We start from the raw sequence: 19,138 nt of genomic DNA on the forward strand, positions 1-19,138 counted from the left end.
TAAAAATCTTGAGAAGGGAAAACAACTGGAGGGTGTGGTAGGAGGAGGGCTGGTACTGAAAAATCCTTCCAGTGTTTAATCACGTCAGGGTAAATCAGATGCACATCTGAAGTTTATTTAAAGTATTTTGTATCCCACCTTTCCTTAGGGAAGTTCAAGTGTCCACCACCCTGCACCCATTGCAAATAGCATCTCAAGATCTGCTGCATCTGTGTGTGGCACACTCAGTGGTAAGTCATAGCCGCCTTGTTTATGGGACTGAGATAAGTTCGCATGCCCCCCACTTGTTGATGTCTTTTGGAGTTCAGTTTTTAAGAAAACATAGGGTGGTAATCAATACAATTGCTACTCAAGAGTAGAATCACTGAAGTCAGCAGCCATGTCTAACTTAGGTTCATTAATTTCAATGGGTCCTGGCTGAATATAGCCTGTTATGTTCTGTGTGGCTTTTGGACTGGAGATGGCTGGTTGGTCCCTGTCCACTGCCATTTTATGAATGAGCTATGAGTTGCATTTTATGGTATTGTTTGTATACTGCCCTGAGAACTTTGGCAGGAGGGCTGTCTACCAGTGAAGTTTATAAAATGGAGTAGAAATGGAGGATCAAGAAGACAAAAGAGGTGTGGGAAAAAGGAGACAACAGGGCAGATAGTCAAAGCTGGGGGGAAATATTGGAGAATTGTACGCTGAAAATGTTGTCTATAAGAAGAAAAGAAAATTATTATAAATTAATTTGGAGATGGTATTTAACACCAGTCAGGTTAAATCAAATAAACAAGGACTATTCGGTGTTCTGTTGGAGGGGATGCCAGGAAACAGGGAATTATGTTCACATGTGGTGGGGGTGTAAATAGGGCAGGAGCGCTGATTAAAAACAAAAGAACGCCACCAACATCCAAGCATGCAGCGTGGAAAGCGGTGTACCGATGAGCGTTAAGCATCTCCCACTCTGCCAAAGTGAGGCTCGCATGAAGGCTGCTTCCATGTGTGGACATCCTTCAGCTGGGAATCCTAAGCAACTTGGAGGAAATATCAGATACTGCCACTTCTCTGCTTTAAAGTGGGACAGAGCCTCCTAAGTCCAAGGGGGAACCTGCCATTGAGACCGTAAGGGGATGAGAAAGTATCAGAGCGCGCAGGATAAAGGAGTGTGTTGGAAGCTAGGATCCCATGCCTAAGCTCTGCCCCAAGTCTTGTGATCAATGGAATTGCTTGGAAGGAATGTAATGAAAAGGCATTGTTGATTCAAGAGCTCCCATCACTACAGTTATGAAATCTACTTGTAAGAGGTCAGTGGGATTGAAGAGACTGAACAGTAACGCATCTCACAGAAAAAGTAGGAGGGGTATGAGATGTCAAGGACTTTGCTTTCCTTGGCCTTTTATAGAAATTTCTGTCTCCTGTGCAGCAAGGTTGGGTAGTAGGGAGGGGGAAGGGAAGGGAGGCTGGAACTTGGGGGGCTTAACCCTCTTCTCATTCCGTTTCTCTCTCTCTCTCTCTCACACACACACACACACTCACACATACACACACATCGCCCCCTAACAAGCAGGCACTGCATGTTGAATCACAGTAGATTAGGACAAAACTAGCTGGAGAAGGGTTCCTTTGTTAAGGCATGAAAAGGACCTTCAGAGAAGGATTTAAAAACTAAAGAGGATGAGGAGGCCAGGCTGGGAGGCCTATCAGGCACTGGGCCAAACCTACACTGAAGTACTCAAGTCTCTGTGAGGTTGCCTGTTTGGATAAGGGGAGCCGGGATACCATCTTTGCTTCTCCTCTCCAAGATGGGCCTGGGCAGTAGATGTAGCCAGGGCACACGCTGAACTCCCCTTAGTGATTCATGCCAACACTTGCCATGTGTTTAAACCATTCGTTTTTATTCCGTTCTTTCTAGCTTCATCACAGCGAGAGGGTAAAAGCTGGTCTGCACAACCCCTTCTCCACCTTTCATTGTGTGTTTCTCCCGAATCAATACTGGTTTGTTTTTAATTCCCCAGAACCAGATACCACTACCACTCAGCAGTGACACACACAGGCCAACATGCCTTTCAGTCGCTGGCTGGGGGCGGGGGCAAGGGCAGATCTCGCCCGCTGCTACAAAAAGGCAGCCGCTGACCATTTAATAAGGGCTGGCAGACAAGGGATTTGCCATTTCTTTACTTGCGCCCCCACACTGCTGGCTGCATGGAGCGAGGGAAGGGGGTCCAAGGAGGAAAGGTGTTCATTTCAAGAGGTGGATGGCTGCAGCTGCCCTTTGTAAACGTACTCTAGGGCCGTGGCAATGGTCCGCATGTCCATCTCAATGCTTCGTGCCCAGTTTTCCACGTCGCCAATCTCCTGCCGGAAAGAAGAAGTCTCTGTCAAAACACTCATCTCTTTGCGTCTCAAACTACATGCACCCTGTTTCTCCACCTACCCTCAATCTTACTCCCAGACACCCAGTTAGGGCAGGGAGATTTCAGGCGAGTTCAAAGCACACTGTACAGTTCCGAGTTCTCTGATTTGGCCTAACTTCTCTGCGATCCTCCTTTGGTCCCTTCCTCTTTATGCAGTTTTTTTCTTTCTCCAAATTCCTCCTTGAAGCCCTCACTTTTTCCATCAAGCTTAAAACATTTGCCAAGTTTACCCTTGCCTCCTTGTTGTCTCCTACACTACGGACAAAAAGACTGCAGTCTCACTGGGGTGGAGACTATTCTCTATTGCTTATACCACTTGGTAAAATGCCATGTAAATTGACAGCACCCTATTAAGAATTACTCTTCACGAGCAATTCTCAATCATTTAAATAGCTTGCGACTTTATTTCAATAGATGAAACTGCTAACTAAGGTATGGGAGAAGAACCACATACCTGCCAGGATCAGGCATAACCAAACATGCTAATACTTCCAATTAATGTTCCAGAACGTTATACTCTTATCTTTGAAAACAATTCCACAAGACACTACAGCTATATATTGTGGGTTTTAAAACAGCTATATACGGCAGCTTTAAATAAATTTCTCTATGCAACACTTAGGGTGGAAAACTGTGCAGATATAAATTTCACACATACAATTTTGTGGGGCTAACATATTCTGATTATTTTCTCTCTCTTGCTGAGTTACCGTTATAACATGGGCAGCCCCATGCCCAGCAGGTGGAGCTCTCCAACTGATTATTACCTACGTACAACTGGAATCAGCTACAAAGTGTTCTCCATGACTAGAATCTGAGTCTATATTGTTTCGGCACAAAAGCTGTCAATTAGAATATGCAGGCTCTTGGGTTTCCCCAACGTGTCTCACTCTCCTTAATTCCAGCCAGGTGTTTTCTCATTCTCTGCTTCCCCATCCATACTTTCATGTTCTCCCTCTCATGTATAGGCTTAATACACAGCGGCATCCCTCACAGACAATCAGGAATAACCTCCTGACAGCAAGAGGAATGGACTCCCTTGGAAAGTAGTGGATTCTCCTTCCTTGGAGGTTTTTAAGCAGAGGTTGGATGGCCACCTGTCATGGAGGCTTCAGAATCATAGAATTGTCGAGTTGGAAGGGACCCTGAGGATCATCTAGTCCAACCCCCTGCAATGCAGGAATGTGCAGTTGGCCTATATAGGGATCGAACCTGCAGCCTTGGCATTATCAGCATCATGCCCCAACCAACTGAGCTATTTATTTGAGATTCCTGCATTGCAAGGGATTGGACCAGATGACCCTCAGGGTCCCTTCCAACTCTGATTCTATGATCACCTACTGCCTTGGATGTCAGGGACAAACTGTGACTACTCAGCAAGCCGCAATACTCAAGGGCTAATTTATTACTTCCAATTGTTCTGGCACACACCAAAGCCTGCCCAAATCCATTCTCCTTTATTGCCCATGAGACCATTTCTCTCCCTTGTTCTCTGTGCAAACCCAGCCCTGCTTCCCCATCCCCAAACCTCACCTCCCATCACCCATCAAGTCCTGTTGCAACTTTTAGGCTAATCTTGAGGTTACTGTGCAAGATATGTGCCTCCCCCGTATGAGCAGCTATCTCACCGACCTTCAGAGCCTGATTGAAGTTTTCCACCATGCTGATCCACTGGCTGGTCTGTTTGGCAAACTGGGCAGCCTGGATCTGCAATGTCTTCACTTCGTGGTCGAGCTTCCTTTGGTTCACATAGGCCTGCGCCACCCTAGAGCGGGAGAGGGAGAGAGAGAGAAAGAGAGAGGCTCAGCTATTAATTAAGACAAGTTGGGGGGAAACAGAGGATCTTTCTCTTTGCCAACCCCTCCATCGCTGTGTTTTCTGCTCGGCTCTTCGCCATTCCAAGTGGCTTCCCAGCTCGGAGCGAGCTAACCCCAGGGGCAGAGGCAGGCGCTGGGAGTCTGCAGCTGGGTAAGTTCCCAAGCTGTAGAGGATTTAATGGCTCAGCAACATCTGGCAATCATTATGCAGCAGTGGGAACATCTGGATCCTATCATGGCCGAGGCAAAGGCAGGTGAAGGGCTGGGCAATGATAAGGCGTGGTGTGTGAGTGATTTTTCTCACCAAGGGAGAAGAAGAAATCACCCAAACAAGGGTGGATAACAGGGAAGGGCAGGTCAGTTGCCCCCACAAAACAGTAAGGGTGTGGACAGAGTGGGGAGACTGCAGGCAGCCATGGTAGTTTCAAGATCTGTTGCTGCGCTGCTGTTATAGGAAGAGATAACGAGATCTAAAGCAATTCAGATTCAATTGGGTCGATCGCCTGCGTTTCAGGGTGGCAAGCTTCCATGCTTCCAGAACACTTTCAGAAAACAGTACAGATTTTCCTGCCTGAGGAATGGTTCTATGCAACTTGTACGTTTGACATCCAAACTTTTTTTTAAAAAAAATTACTGGCTCATGAGGCACTACCTGAACTATTTTGTATGCTCTAATAGCCATATGTGGGGTGGGGAAATGGATGGATGAGTAATACACCTAGTTAAAAACAGAACACTGGAGTGCCAACACCCCTCATCCTGCCCCATTTCAGTTCCAAGCCAAGAGAAAGTGATTTCTTGCCAAAAGTGGGCATAAAACCCAGGCCTCTGTTGGAGTAGAAGAAGTCGTTTTTGCCATAAGCGACTGGCAAGGGATCGGGAAGTCACAAATGCAGTCCTCTATTTGGTTTTATAAGTGTCCATTTGATTTTGTGTTCCCCATAATTCATACACAGGGTGCACTGTGGTTAACAGCAGGAAAAAAACCGGGAGGACCTTGCTCCACGGGACCAGCAAGATGCAAGTCGCTGTGTCCAGCCAGCACCTGTCTTGAAAATGAATGTCTTTTGCTTGGTAAACGGTAAAAGAAAGTGGAGCACCATGTCATTGTGGAAAGGCAGACAAATAAGCCCACCTTTGGGGAGCTGGAAGAGCTGTTGGAGCTCTCTTCTGCCATATAAATATCACCCTTGGAACGGAAACTGGGAGGGCAACTTTGCCTGTTCTGATCACATACGGTTTTATGACAACTTTAACGAGGTTAACTTGAGATATCCAAGTGAAGCAGATGAAACGGTTTTATACCCTGACTAGCTTAATAAGTAAACCGACTACGTAAGAGAGTGAAGAACACTTGCTATAAAGGCGAAGGCAGCTTGAAAGAATAGGAGAAACGCTCGTGGAAACTTTTGGCTGCCGGATTTGACTCATCCACCCGTATGCTGTTTACGATGCCAGGTGCTGGGCTATTACTGTCTTTCCCAGGGGAGAGGAGAAGGAAGCACTTGGCCAGCCCTATGGTCAGTGGCTGTTGGGTGCTTGGGAATCCCACGCAAGGGATTTTGACAGATGGGCAGGGTAACCCAGCTGTCAATCATGTGACTGTCAATAATAATGTTGTGTGACTGACAGCTGGGCAGCCCCGCCCAACTGTCAAGTTTGGACCCCTGAGGCTGATCCTAATAAGGATCTGGCCCAAGGAACCAAAAATGTCCCCCACACCTGCCTTAGTTGGATGAAACAGGTTCCTGAATGATGCATTATTTGTTCATGTAGTAGGAATTATATATATCCCTATTAATGCATTTACGGTTTGATAGGAATTTCATCTATGCCACTCTCTGAGTAAGCCTTTAACATCCCTTCATGAAATGTTTTTCTCATTTATTCCTGCCTAATGAATTGGGTCAATTAAGTTTCAGTAGCTTTTAATGAATTATTAATTGCGTTCTGATCCAGTCCCTTCTTTAATCAAATAGGCGTTTATTTGAGATTCTGCTGCTTAATCCAAGGTATTCTTTTGAGAAGACTTCCCTAGCCTTCAATGAATTATTATAATCCACCAAGTTCCTGTCTTTAATGAACTAGGCAATTAATAAAGTATTTTAATAGTCCTTGTTAAATTATTTAAAAATGTTCTTCAGTGAACTAATTATTTTTGTATTTTGTAAGGGGATATATTTTCTGGGAGGAAACCTCTTAATTGAGATAATGTATTTTCTTTTCTTACCTGACTGTATATATTTGGTTGAATTGTCACAATGGCACATATATTTGGCAAAAGACCTGGGTTAAATCTTTTTTTTAAATACGGTAATAATTTTCATTGATTTTAATATAAACAAAACAAGACAAAACATAATATATATACTCCATCCTTCTTCCCTCCCTTCCCCCACAAGTCCACTTCTGCCACCAGTAGACCCCGTGGGCGTTGAGAGCCAAAGGTGGTCCATTTTAAAGCTGAGTTTGTCCTCCCCCCTCCTCCCCCTGCCCCCCCTGCCACCAGGAGGCCAGGGGTGGAGGAGTACTGAGGTTTGGATTCCCCCCAGCTAGTCCTTCAACATACACACACAAACAAACAAATAGTTTAAAAATTCTCCAATTCTTAATTGCTTAACATTGTATTTGTGACTTCCTCGAATCTCTTCTTCCTGGTTTTCTTAGTTTCTTAATATAATTATAGCGGGTTTTCTATTCCTAATTCACAACCTTTTCCTTAAAATATTCACTTTATCCTCCTCCTTCTTCGTGCCGCCTCCCCACGGGCCCCCTCCTGCCACAAGAGGAACCCGTGAGGTGCGGCCTTCCAAAGGAGACCTGGGTTAAATCTGGCATATGGGACAGCCATGATTCTTGTGCAAGTAGTGAATCCGTTTGTTGGTATTGTCCTAGTGAGAGGTTTGTCATCAAACACTTCATTGCACACATTTTCAACAAATGTGAACAGTCTAACTCATCTGGTCAAACACGTTTCCAAAAGTCTCCTGTTATTCAACAAAATTTGCATCTTCTTACTAAGCTCTATAGTGAGGAAATACATTATGTGTGTAATAAAGTGTGTTAATTATATTAAATACTTTTGGGGGAATTTAAGGAAGTGTTTGAAGATTGTAAGATTAGATTATAAGCTTGTGAGCAGGGGCTCGCTTGTTTTAACTGGTTGTATGTAAGCCGCTCCAGGAGCCTTTTTGGCTGAAGAGAGGGGTACAAAATATGGTAAGGAAAGCTAAGTGATAGTTAAAGAGTATTTAGATTATTGTATGTGTCTGTGCTTCAATCAGGAACGGGCCAGCGGGGTTGGACACATTTGCTTGGATCTAGAGCTTGTATGAGCAGAATTCTACTTGTGTGATGCTCCTGCTGGCGCAGAAGTTGCCAACCCCACGGGCTGCATCTTAGCATCTGGAGTTGAACGCTGGCAAAAGGTGGACTGAAACAGAAACTCCGTTTGAGGAGCACACTTTACTCTTGATACAATCACACTGAGACTCTGGGTTTCCGAAATTAAGTAAGCTAATATTTATTGTTGGAAATAGGTGTGGAGATGCAATAAGCTGTGCTTGTTCTTGCATCTCAAAAGAGAGTTCCAAGTATGTCTGCTTTCATGAGGGAGGCACAAAGAATGGGAGAAAGGAAGTGAAGAAGTGAGGACAGCAACCCTAAGAATATTGGTCTAATGCTGATAGAAGATCACACAGGTCAGCACAAAGCGGCCCGTCGAGGATGCTTGGAGGTCCCCCTCTCCTTTCCAATGCAGATACATTAATCATATTTGATAATCAATTATGAGTTTTTTTCTCACCTGATATTCCTTTGAAAAAAAATTCCCACAGAGATGGGGATTATAATATTTCTTAGATGGAAGAAAATTAAGTCATTACATGAAAAGCTGGAGTGACAGTTAAGAAGCCTTGACCCACCAAAAATTAAGGATATAATGTATTGTAAATGAAGGACTAGTTGATACAGGTTTAGCATTGTGGGATTTTTTTTAAGAGGGCCATTTTAGTTTTTCAGCAGCTAGAAATGACAAGAGGAGGGAGCAGCTTGCTGTTTTCATCACAGCATTGGAAAACCAGGCAGAAATCTGGTCATACGATGGAGAATGAATCCTAACTTGGAAGAGCTGGATTCATGTACATATACATGGCAGAAAAATCATTTGCCTCCTTAAAACAAGAGATGTTTTGAAAAAGATACCAAGCAAGGAATGTTTTTAGCATGGCAACTGACAAAAGAACAGCAGAATGCACCATTCCGTCTTTAATAAGCACGGAGCATGGAGAACTATATTTTTTCAAACTACCATTTACTGTATAAACACAATGTAGTCAAGTATGGAAAATATGGAAAATATTTTTATATCAATGGAAATTTCCTAGATTGAATTTCGAAGGAAGGATTACTCAAGCAATTATAGCTCAGGAGGTTATGTACGGATGTCGTGGGGCTGGGCGCCTTTAATTCTGCATTCTATCAAGCCCACATACAAATAGCAGCCAAGCTTTCAAAATTACTGTATAACAAAGGGAATTATTCCTCAAAGCTGAAAATCAAGCAAAGGTTGCCAATAGAAGGGAAGGGGCAGTACGGTAACTGCAAAAACATTATCATCTTAGCCCAGCAAAAGCCGTCACCATCATCTCTAGAGTGACCACAGGTGGTTCTCTGTGAGGGGGGCAAAGATCAGGATACCTTGTCCGCATACATTTTGCAAGGTGACAGTGAAAATGGCAGCACTGGGTTTTCACCTCACATTGCCTTCTAGCACCTGAACTGTGACAGACTCAGGAAGCTTGATTGGTCAAAGCAGAGGTTTTGTTTCCCCCCATCGCACCAGCCCTGGAAGTCATGCAGCTGGAATCCGAGTAACTCCCAGGGCAGCTAAATACAGCAAGTGTTTGGGAACAGTGAAGTAATCCCTGCTTTAAAATAGCAGGCAAGAAGCAGGAAGGTGAACAGGAGGCATGCTTTCTGTGCAGAAGTAGTGACGCCTGAAAGCTTACTTCAGATTTGTTTAACACGTAACGTTACTACTGCTTATAGACCTTGTTTTCTGTGTTCCCCTCCAATCTACACTGTGTGGCAATCTGCTTGGGAAAGAGCAAAGCAAGGGTAGCCATGTGCTCTCTCCCATCCTAAACAATCAATACAGACTTAGCAACGCTGCCAAAAGCCCCCAGGGAAGTGTGGGCCAGAAGAATGAAGCAGCAGAGATTTCTCATCAGCTAACCACAGAGCTGGATGGCGCCAATAGCAGAGACTGGACACCACTTGTCAAGGCGATAATAGGTCATGCTATAAAAATGCAGCAACTTCCACTTTTCATGGCAGTGAGAGGCAGGTCTGCAGCTTGGATAAAGCATAGGGTTATTGGCCCTTCTGTCCACTGTTTATGAATATTCTTTAAAATGCAACATGGACCACAAAGAGTTTAGCTGACCAAAATTAAGAAAGAATGCCCTTCTAATTAGCATGTTATACTTTGCTGACGTAAAAAGCTCTTGCCTTAGGGTGTTTTTCAGTCATTATTCCTGGCAATTATTCCTTCCGCATTGTGGATCTTAAGTCACTCTTCCAAAACCTTTGCAGTCAACACCGCAGGCTAGACACTTATGTTTTTTTAAAGCTAATATTCTCCCAATCATATCAAACTTTCTCAGGCTAAGGCAAATTGCTTTGCTGAGCAATATGGAGGTCTTGGCTAAGGCAAAAATCAAAGGAACTGGAAAGCTACTTCAGCAGACGCAGGAACTCTCTAGCCCAGTCTTCAATACTCAGCGCTAAGCAACTTAAAGAAGTGTACCAAGATGATGTTGGGATCATTATGAAAGGAAAAATAAAACTGCAAATATCATAATGCCATTTTACAATTTTATGATGCAACCACATTTGCAATGTTGTGTACCGATCCGACTGCTGTACTCAAAAAGGATATTACAGAACGGATAAGGACCGCAAATAGCAACCAAAGTAGCAACTTCCCTACAAGGAAAGGATGAAATGTTTGGGGCCTCTTAGTTTAGGAGTGGGGAAAGGTGACTATGGAGGGATGTGAGAATTTTATGCAATTATTCATGCTGTGGAGAGCAAATAGAGGTTTTCTTCCTGCCTTGTAATACTAGAAGCAGGAGTCATCTGATGAAGTTGAGTGGTGGGGAGTTTCAGGACAGATCAAAGGGAGTAGTTCTTCACATTACGTCTAGTTAAACTATGAAATTCACTGCCACAAGACATAGCATTAAAAAAAGTCTTCGAGATGCCTGGAAGTAAAAAAGCAAGGATGCTAGCTGAATCTGGGCTGGAGCAATATGGGGCTGGCAACATGAAATGCCCAACTCCTAGGGCAGGCCAGTTAGATGTTCAACATGCCGGGGGACGGGGGACGGGGACTAATAGCCTATGGATGGGGCCTGCATCACTTTTTTTTGAAAGCTATGAATTCAATAGAAAGTGTATCATCATCTGCGATTGAGTTGGGCTCAGGAGATCCTTAAGGTATCCTGGACCCACATTTTTCAGGGCTTCGCATATAAACACAAGAACCTTGAACCTGACCAGGTAGGATACAAACAACCAGTGCAGATGTTTTAGCAAAGGTATCACAAGCCGTGAGCCGTTTATCACTGTCCGCAGTCTGCAGCAGCTGGAACTTCTACTGAGTCATGACTGTCCCCCACCACTATGCAGATTCTCAGTTGACACTTCCTTGTTAGGGAGCAATTTAGCAGCCTGAAGGTGGAAAACAGCTCACATGTCGAGATGGTAACATCCGCGTATGTGGTACTATTAACCAAAAATTTGTATGGAGCCATCATTACTCAGTACCGCTTACCCAACGTTCAGGTGGTCAACCAGGGCTTCAGTTAAGCTAGTGGCTGCAGCAATGGCCTCTCGCCTCCGCCGTTCTAGAGAGAGGGGAAGCAAAGGCCTCTTTAGTGTCATCTCAAAATGTCTATATGTTTTGTGCGAGCGGCACAAATCGAAGATGCATCAACACTAGCACTCTGTTTGCTTCATGCAACTTGGCCTCATAATGCCAGAACTAGATCGTCAAGCATGCATGTGCTGTTGCCTTTTCTTCCAAGTTTGGTATTTTCATCTTCACTTCCCTAAGCAAACACTGAGGGCTTTTCCACACTTCCACTGTGCCCCCCCCCCCCCAACTCGCTATTTAGCACTCAGTTGGAGCAAACCATTTGTTCAGATTTAAAGCTTAAGAGCATATTTTCCCTGGGAAAGTGTGGCAAGCAGCAAACCGATCTAGCCCGTGCTTTCTAAGCAGAGGACACGCAGGAGTGTGGCCGAGCCTTAAATGTGTGCACGAAGTTATATTTGTGCATCAATATCCTTCCTACTTAGGGACCCAGGTGGCGCTGTGGTTAAACCACTGAGCCTAGGGCTTGCTGATCAGAAGGTCGGCGGTTCGAATCCCTGTGACGGGGTGAGCTCCCGTTGCTTGGTCCCAGCTCCTGCCAACCTAGCAGTTTGAAAGCACGTCAAAATGCAAGTAGATAAATAGGAACCGCTTCAGCTGGAAGGTGTTTCCATGTGCTGCTCTGGTTTGCCAGAAGCGGCTTTGTCATGCTGGCCACATGACCTGGAAGCTATACGCCGGCTCCCTCGGCCAATAATGCGAGATGAGCGCGCAACCCCAGAGTCGGTCACGACTGGACCTAATGGTCAGGGGTCCCCTTTACCTTTACCTATCCTTCCTACTAATTTGACAGTGTGCTGGAAGGGGGACGCTGAGGCAGAATAATCAGAAGTAGCCTTTTAAAAAAATGAGTCTGGCAGTGCTCTTCAACCTCGGGTTGTTGTTGGACTACAATGCCCATCATCCCTGAGCATTAGCTAAGCTGCCAGTGGGTGATGGAAGTTGTGGTCCAACAGCAACAAGCCACCCAACAGATAAAGTGGCAGGGCACCAACGCAAACGGATGCCAAAGCGGAAAAACACTTTTTGGGCTTGGATAGCCCAAAACACTTCCCTCAGCATCCAGCAAGCCACATGTTCCCCACCAAACCTTGCTCCACAACTCCCCATTTCCTGGTTTTTATGGTTGCTGCGCTCAACGCAACCCTCGATTTCTACAAGTAAACGGCAGGAACCCAAAACCCTTCAAGTGTCCCTATTTTCCAGGAACAGTCCCGGTTTCTGGTTTGATCCTGGAAAGTCCCCCTTTCACTTAGGACGTCCCTATTTTCAGCTGGGAAATGTTGGGAGAGTATGGAGTTATCTCAACCCTGAGCCATTTGAAGGTAGCCCTGTATGGGGAAGTTTTTAATCTTTTATTGTGTTTTAATATATGCTGGAAGCTACCCAGAATGGCTGGGGCAACCCAGTCAGATGGGTGGGGCATAAATAGTAAATAATAATAATAACAATAATATAGAAAGTCCCTATTACATCGGATAAATGTTGGAGGGTATGGAGTTATCTGAACCCTGAGCCATTTGAAGGGGAAGTTTAATGTTTTATTATGTTTTAATATATGTTGGAAGCCATCCAGAGTAGCTGGGGCAACCCAGTCATATGGGTGGGGTATCAATAGTAAATAATAATATAGAAAGTCCCTATTACATCGGAGAAATGTTGGGGGGGGGTATGGGAACCCGGAGGGCCCGAAACGCCATAGGTAAAGTGCGTAACATTCCTATTCACAGCTGAGCTCAAACGTACACAAGAGAGTAAAGCAGAGGCGCCGGAAACTCCCGTTCGTTTGGCTCCTGGCGGCCGGCAGGTACGCACTCCTCCCCCCTCCCCTTTTCTTCCCAATGACAGCCCTTTGGACCAATAACGACAACCCACAGCTGCCGCAAGGGCGTTTTCATTGGCGGTGGGCGGTTGCCAAGGCGACGCTCGGAGCAAGGCCCGCGCGCCCGGGGCCCCGCGGTGTTTTGATTTTGCGTGCGAAGCAGCCGAGCTGCTACGCGAGCCCGGAGGCTTCGGAAGGGGCGCTAGGCCGCGCTCACCTTGCAGCTCTTTCCTCTCGCTCTGCTTCGCCTGGTGCTCCCTCAGCAAGCGGGAGAGCATGGCTGCGAAGAAGCGACACGGGGAGAGAGTCCTCTTCGCTCCTCTTCCTCGTCATATGACTCCAGCCGTCGTCACATGACTCGCCAAGCTCTTTCTCTTTCTCTCTCTCCCCCCTCCCCTCTTCCCGTCATTGGAGAAGCAAGATGTCGAAAATAGGTATAAATAACCCTTCGAGATATCGTTACCATCTCCCTCCCGCCATCTCGCCACGCCCTTTGAAGTTTTGCGTTTTTAATATAGGTAGAGGTATAATAGATGCAGCTGAAGTTGGAAAAGTGGGTGGGGTGAAAATTGTGTGCAATTGAAAACGTTGGCAGCATTATAAGATAGATCCAACAGTATAAACAAGTTTTGTTGTTGGATGCAATAATGGAATACTGAATGGTTTAGTTTAGGTAAAATATGCAGGGATTTACGATACGCAAAATGAACCCTGGAATGAGAAGGGAAGCCATTGACATTTTAAGGTGGTTTTCTGCTGCTCCAGAGAAGCGGACACGGAGCAATGGATTCAAGCTACAAGAAAGAAGATTCCACCTAAACATTAGGAAAAACTTCCTGATAGTAAGAGCTGTTCAACAGTGGAATTTGCTGCCAAGGAGTGTGGTGGAGTCTCCTTCTTTGGAGTTATTTAAGCGGAGGCTTGACAGCCATCTGTCAGGAATGCTTTGATGGTGTTTCCTGCTTGGCAGGGGGGTGGACTGGATGGCCCTTGTGGTCTCTTCCAACTCTATGATTCTAAATGAATATTATAAAGTGTAAAACAGGGGGGGGGAGTTAAAAAAATATATAGTATATATATAAAAGGAAAAGGGGACAGGCTGGTAAGTTGGTCAAGTTACTCCAAAAACAACACTCTGAATATCTCCTTGGCTGTATCCTATTTTATCATAGGAACGCAGGGAGATGTCTTCTATGTATATGTTGTAAGCCACTCAGAGTGACTGGAGGAAACCCAACCAGATGGGCGGGATATATATTAAAATTATTATTATTATCATCATCATACTGAATCAGACCATTGAGGCCATCTAGTTTATTGTACCTTGGTTCTTGAAGGGCTTAGTTGTCAAACAAATTGGCTCCTGAACACTGAAAACTCGGAACTAAGTGTTCCTGTTTTCAAACTTTTTTTGGAAGCTGAGCATCCGACACGGCTTCTGCTTGAGTGCAGGAAGCTCCTGCAGCCAATCAGAAGCCGTGCCTTAGTTTTCAAACAGACTTCCAGAACACATTAAGTTTGAGAACCAAGGTACCACTGTATTGTCTACACTGGCTGGTCATAAATTTGGGATTTCAGGCAGGGGACTGTCTCTGCCCTGCCCTGCCCTGCTGTTCTACAACTCACTTAGCCACTGCCCTTCCCCGTCATGGCCATTTGTCATGGATGCTTTAGCAGAGATCCCCGCATTGCAGCAGGTTGGACTAGATGGCCCCTGGGATCCCTTCCCGCTCTACGATTCTATGACCATCAACCATTCCACCACAAAGCTGGTGCTCTAACATTCTTATTCCTTCTGGACTCCCTGCCTGCATTAAAAAAAAAACATCCTGAGGACCATTTCAGCAAAGTAAACAGCTGGGTGCAACTTTAACATAGGGCTGTGTGATTCATTTATGCATCCCATGGTTACTTTGTCGCAAGAATCTCCACATGTCTCTGCATATATTTTCCCTGTTCCCTTTCCTACTGGAGGATTGCTACACATTTTCATGCACACAAATGAGACACTTTTTGCTCACAACAATTTATGTGTGCTTATTTTTATAATGTAAGTACGGTTTTCCTATGCCCCCAGTCTGCTTCTTTTGAATGCGGGTCTCCAGTTTTTGCAAATGTGAAATGCCTCTAGATCCCTTGGTCGGTAAGATATTTGACTTCTGTTAAGCAGTGTGGAAGCAAATTACAAGAATGGCGCACTGGAATAGTGAGACGTGTAGTAACTTCTACAAAGTTATTTTTGAGAGTCTTACAAAGGCTCCTTTCATTGCCGGTGCTGCAGCATTCTCGTCAATCCTGGGCATGTAAGTCTTTTGTTTCAGTTCTCCTTTTCTTCAGATAGTTGCCATTTTGATTTATAAATTAAAATATAACTGGCCATTCATAGACCACAGAGTCCTGTTTTGTTGAATATGGGCAGTACAGTAGCTTCAAAATGGAAATATGGCATGCATATGAAAGAAGCCTCTCCTCTATCCCAGGTTATTCTGCTTTTACATGTTATCTCCCATGCATATTAAGCCTGCACTTAGAAGAGACCATAAGAAAAAAGAAGAATATGTTTTGCTGTTTACTTTATGATGGGCTGGAAAGATGATGATCTAAAATGAGCAATCAGTAAGGAGCTGGCTACGGTACAGGGATGAACTTAGCCGCTATTGCTAAGAGAACCAAGGAACATTATCGTAATCAAGGTTTGTTGGCTATGCCCTGTCATCGATAACTGTAGAGGGAGGGTGAGTCAGCAAACTCTGACGCAGCATCTGATCTCACAGGATTGATTAGCGTGTGAATCAGAGTTAAGAGCTGGATTAAAAATAATAATGCTGCTTTGGGGCTGGATCAGGGACACTGCCATTTGTAATGGACAAGGTGGGGAAGAGCAACAGGAAAAAGATAAAAAGAACAAAGAAGTCCCAAGAATAAAGGCTGGACAATTGGATATGATACATTGAGATCTATGTAGCTGTGATATAGTACCCAGCTACAGACGGTGTGTGAGAATCTTGAGGAAATTTTCAGGAACTGCAATTGGGTTTACTTGCATATGCATATATTGAGGAGATGGCCATCCTGACATCTTCATCTAACTCAGGCATCCCCAAACTTCGTCCCTCCAGATATTTTGGACTACAATTCCCATCATCCCTGACCACTGGTCCTCTTAGCTAGGGATCGTGGGAGTTGTAGGCCAAAACATCTGGAGGGCCCGCAGTTTGGGGATGCCTGATCTAACTGTTCAACATACCTCATTGATTCTAACTTTAATCGAGTCTTTCATTTCCCCTGCCATTTTTCTTATTTCTTTCAACATCATCAGCGGTCTCCTCTAACTACTTTCCCACTGCATTCAGGTGCCATTATATTCTTCCCAAAACCCTGTTTTAATCCATCCTCAGGGCAGGGAACTCTTTTCGGTCTGAGAGCCACATTCTCTTCTGGACAGCCTTTTGAGGGGGGTCGCATGTCAGTGGTGGGTGGGATTTACTCGCAAGTAAGTCTTGCTATGTACAGTGGAGCTTTGTTGTTGTTTAGTCGTTCAGTCGTGTCCGATTCTTCATGACCCCATGGAGCAGAGCATGCCAGGCACTCCTGTCTTCCACTGCCTCCCGCAGTTTGGTCAGACTCATGTTGGTGGCTTCAAGAACACTACCATCTCATCCTCTGTCGTCCCCTTCTCCTTGTGCCCTCCATCTTTCCCAACATCAGGGAACAACAATGGAGCTTACACCAAGATAAATAATCTTCATGGGATTGCACTCTTACAGTACAATAGAATACCTATTTTATGTAATAAAAGAAGTGTAGGGACAGGCTTGTACTCTTGTACCTGGACTAAGGAAAGGCCCTATGTTGATGTATTATTACCTTTGACATCTGGACTAGTGTTAAAATTTATATCAAGTCATATAACATTTATATTAAAAGGAGGAACATCTGGGGAAAGGGGTGGGATTTCCTGGGGAATGGAGCTGGGGCACCTGTCACTTTTTTGATGACATAAAGTAGATATTCAATTCTTCTTACACTGTTAAGCATGTTTATTCAAAAGTAGAACTCCAATGGAACTTATTTTGTTGTAAATGTATACAATTTCAGTCTCGGTCATGCACATGATACATTGTCTAACAGCTCTTTGACAGTCCTTAACAACAGTCAGCATTGGACGCTTTAGAGAAATATATAACAGAGGCTAGTGTAAATAGGTTCATTCCCCAAATAGCTTGATGCCTGTCCACTGGCTGTTTTAGCTAATGCCAGCCAGTGAACCCCTTTATCAATTAATTTTGCATCCTTTGAACATTGCAGTCCCAAGGGAACAACTGAGTTCTGCAGGTTGATAAGATTATTTAGCACTTAACATTCTGGTAGGTGCTGTGCAAAGCATAAAATTGATAGGTGGTTGCCAAAATGATTTGCAGTGTAACAGAAATACCAGAAAAAGGAAGATGGGACAGAAGCCAGAAACGTGAAACAAAAGAAATTTGAATACATTACTTAAATATATGGCCAGGTAGAATGGCCACTGACTGGTGGAATCTTTTCTTGGAGGAAGAAGCTTAATGGGAACATTGTTTTAGGGTTGCTAAAAAGAAGCAGAAAAATATGGTATGTTGTGAATGTTTTGTGTTTGTTCTATGCGACTCCATTGATCTGAAACAATATATTCTCATTAAAGTAGGAATGAGAAAAAGCTGGCACCACTTTCCTTTCATCCATGTGTAGAAAAATAAGAGGCTAGGATGTCCTGCATCATCAGGGGTTGAATTAATTGAGTCACTGAATCCCTTCCTACTTTATGATAATATGACAGCTTCTGGGGGAAATGTATGGGCTGCTCACGTAGCCAGCAGTTCTGATTTTAGTAGCAGAATTGTGTCAAGGGTGCCTGTATAAATCAAGATTGGAGTGGAAGGTTTCAGGGGCTGATGGGAGTCGTAGTTCAGCAACATCTGGAGGGCCAGAGGTTCCTTATGCCTGATATAGCCCCATATTAGTACTGTAGTTGAGAAAAGTATTTGCTTGTAGAAAGATGAAATCTGTAGCTGGAAGAAGGAAGGAGCACAAGAGTTGGAAATAATTTGAGAAGCTGAGATCTGATAGAGATACATTGGATAGATCATATAGTAGGGTTTGTGAACTGCGGGAAGGGAATGGAAACTTGGCCTGATTTTTAGAGTCCCAGGGTCATAACAGATCAAGTTACACCTAAAGCAACTCTACATACAAGGGTGACTGATCCACCCACTGGTTCCCTGTTGGGGCTGGTTTAATTTTGACAAGCTCTGCACCACTTTGGTGACTTAAAAAATAAAAGTGGTATAAAAATGTAGGAAATGAATGTTCGTTTACAGTAGCTCAGTCTGCAGTGTGCTCAAGCAGATAGTTACTGTCCTATTCCAAAGATGCCTGCAGAACCAGAGGTGCAGATGTCCTTTTCTGATCATGGGGGAAAGGTTGTCATCTTAAATATTTCTCTTGCTACAACCTTCCACAGCCTGGGCTACATTTGTAGCCCATATATTTTGGCCTATAGCTCCCATCAGCCCCAGTCTGGCCATTGGTTGGGGCTGATGAGAGCTGTGATCCAAAACATCTGGAGGGCACTAGGTTGGGGAAGGCTGCTCTAGTGTTTGACTTCCCATTTATTCACTGCTTGATATTTTAATGTGTACTTCTCGATAGTTGGGTGTTATTTTCTGGAATAAATAGTGAAGGTTAGTTATTCTCTTCCCCCCGCCCCTCAATGGAATAAGCATTCATAGGTGTGGCTCTTTGGACAATTTCTCTTTTTGCTCTGTCCTTCTTTGCATATACTTGGAAAAAGAAACCAGTGGGCCCAGCTCCCTTGGCACTCACTTGTTCTACATTATTGTTCTACATTATACAGTGGTACCTCGGGTTAAGAACTTAATTCGTCTTGGAGGTCTGTTCTTAACCTGAAACTATTCTTAACCCGAGGTACCGCTTTAGCTAATGGAGCCTCCCGCTGCCGCACAATTTCTGTTCTCATCCTGAAGCAAAGTTCTTAACCCGAGGTACTATTTCTGGGTTAGTGGAGTCTGTAACCTGAAGCGTCTGTAACCCAAGATACCACTGTATGTCTTTTTAGCCCCACCTACAGTACCTCCTCTTGAAAGAGGCAAGGATGGATAGCCTC

The 19,138-nt window shown here is 44.4% G+C and overlaps 1 protein-coding gene and 1 long non-coding RNA gene across 2 annotated transcripts; one reads left to right on the forward strand and one right to left on the reverse strand.

The window, feature by feature from the left end:
- The first annotated feature begins 107 nt into the window (after positions 1 to 107).
- On the forward strand, positions 108 to 6,350 carry LOC148686754 (uncharacterized). Its single transcript, XR_015947980.1, has 2 exons — positions 108 to 230; positions 5,173 to 6,350. It is a non-coding gene; the product is annotated as an uncharacterized LOC148686754 (long non-coding RNA).
- On the reverse strand, positions 1,860 to 13,303 carry BLOC1S1 (biogenesis of lysosomal organelles complex 1 subunit 1). Its single transcript, XM_035103886.3, has 4 exons — positions 13,196 to 13,303; positions 11,055 to 11,127; positions 4,032 to 4,164; positions 1,860 to 2,340 (listed from the first exon to the last, which is right to left on the reverse strand). The coding sequence occupies exons 1-4, from the start codon at positions 13,254 to 13,256 to the stop codon at positions 2,230 to 2,232; spliced, it is 378 nt and encodes a 125-aa protein (XP_034959777.1). The 5' UTR covers positions 13,257 to 13,303; the 3' UTR covers positions 1,860 to 2,229.
- Between the last annotated feature and the right edge of the window lie 5,835 nt (positions 13,304 to 19,138).

The sequence above is a fragment of the Zootoca vivipara genome, chromosome 2 (genome assembly GCF_965207765.1).
Source record: "Zootoca vivipara chromosome 2, rZooViv2.hap1.1, whole genome shotgun sequence".
In the NCBI taxonomy this organism is placed as follows: domain Eukaryota; kingdom Metazoa; phylum Chordata; class Lepidosauria; order Squamata; family Lacertidae; genus Zootoca; species Zootoca vivipara.

Bases quoted from the DNA above. Each gene is read 5' to 3' on its own strand.
- BLOC1S1 (XM_035103886.3), bottom strand. From the start codon at position 13,256: ATGCTCTCCCGCTTGCTGAGGGAGCACCAGGCGAAGCAGAGCGAGAGG. The intron at 11,128-13,195 runs GTGAGCGCGGCC...CCCTCTCTCTAG, and splicing joins CGAGAGGAAAGAGCTGCAAG to AACGGCGGAGGCGAGAGGCC. The intron at 2,341-4,031 runs GTCGGTGAGATA...TCTTTCCGGCAG, and splicing joins ACTTCAATCAGGCTCTGAAG to GAGATTGGCGACGTGGAAAA.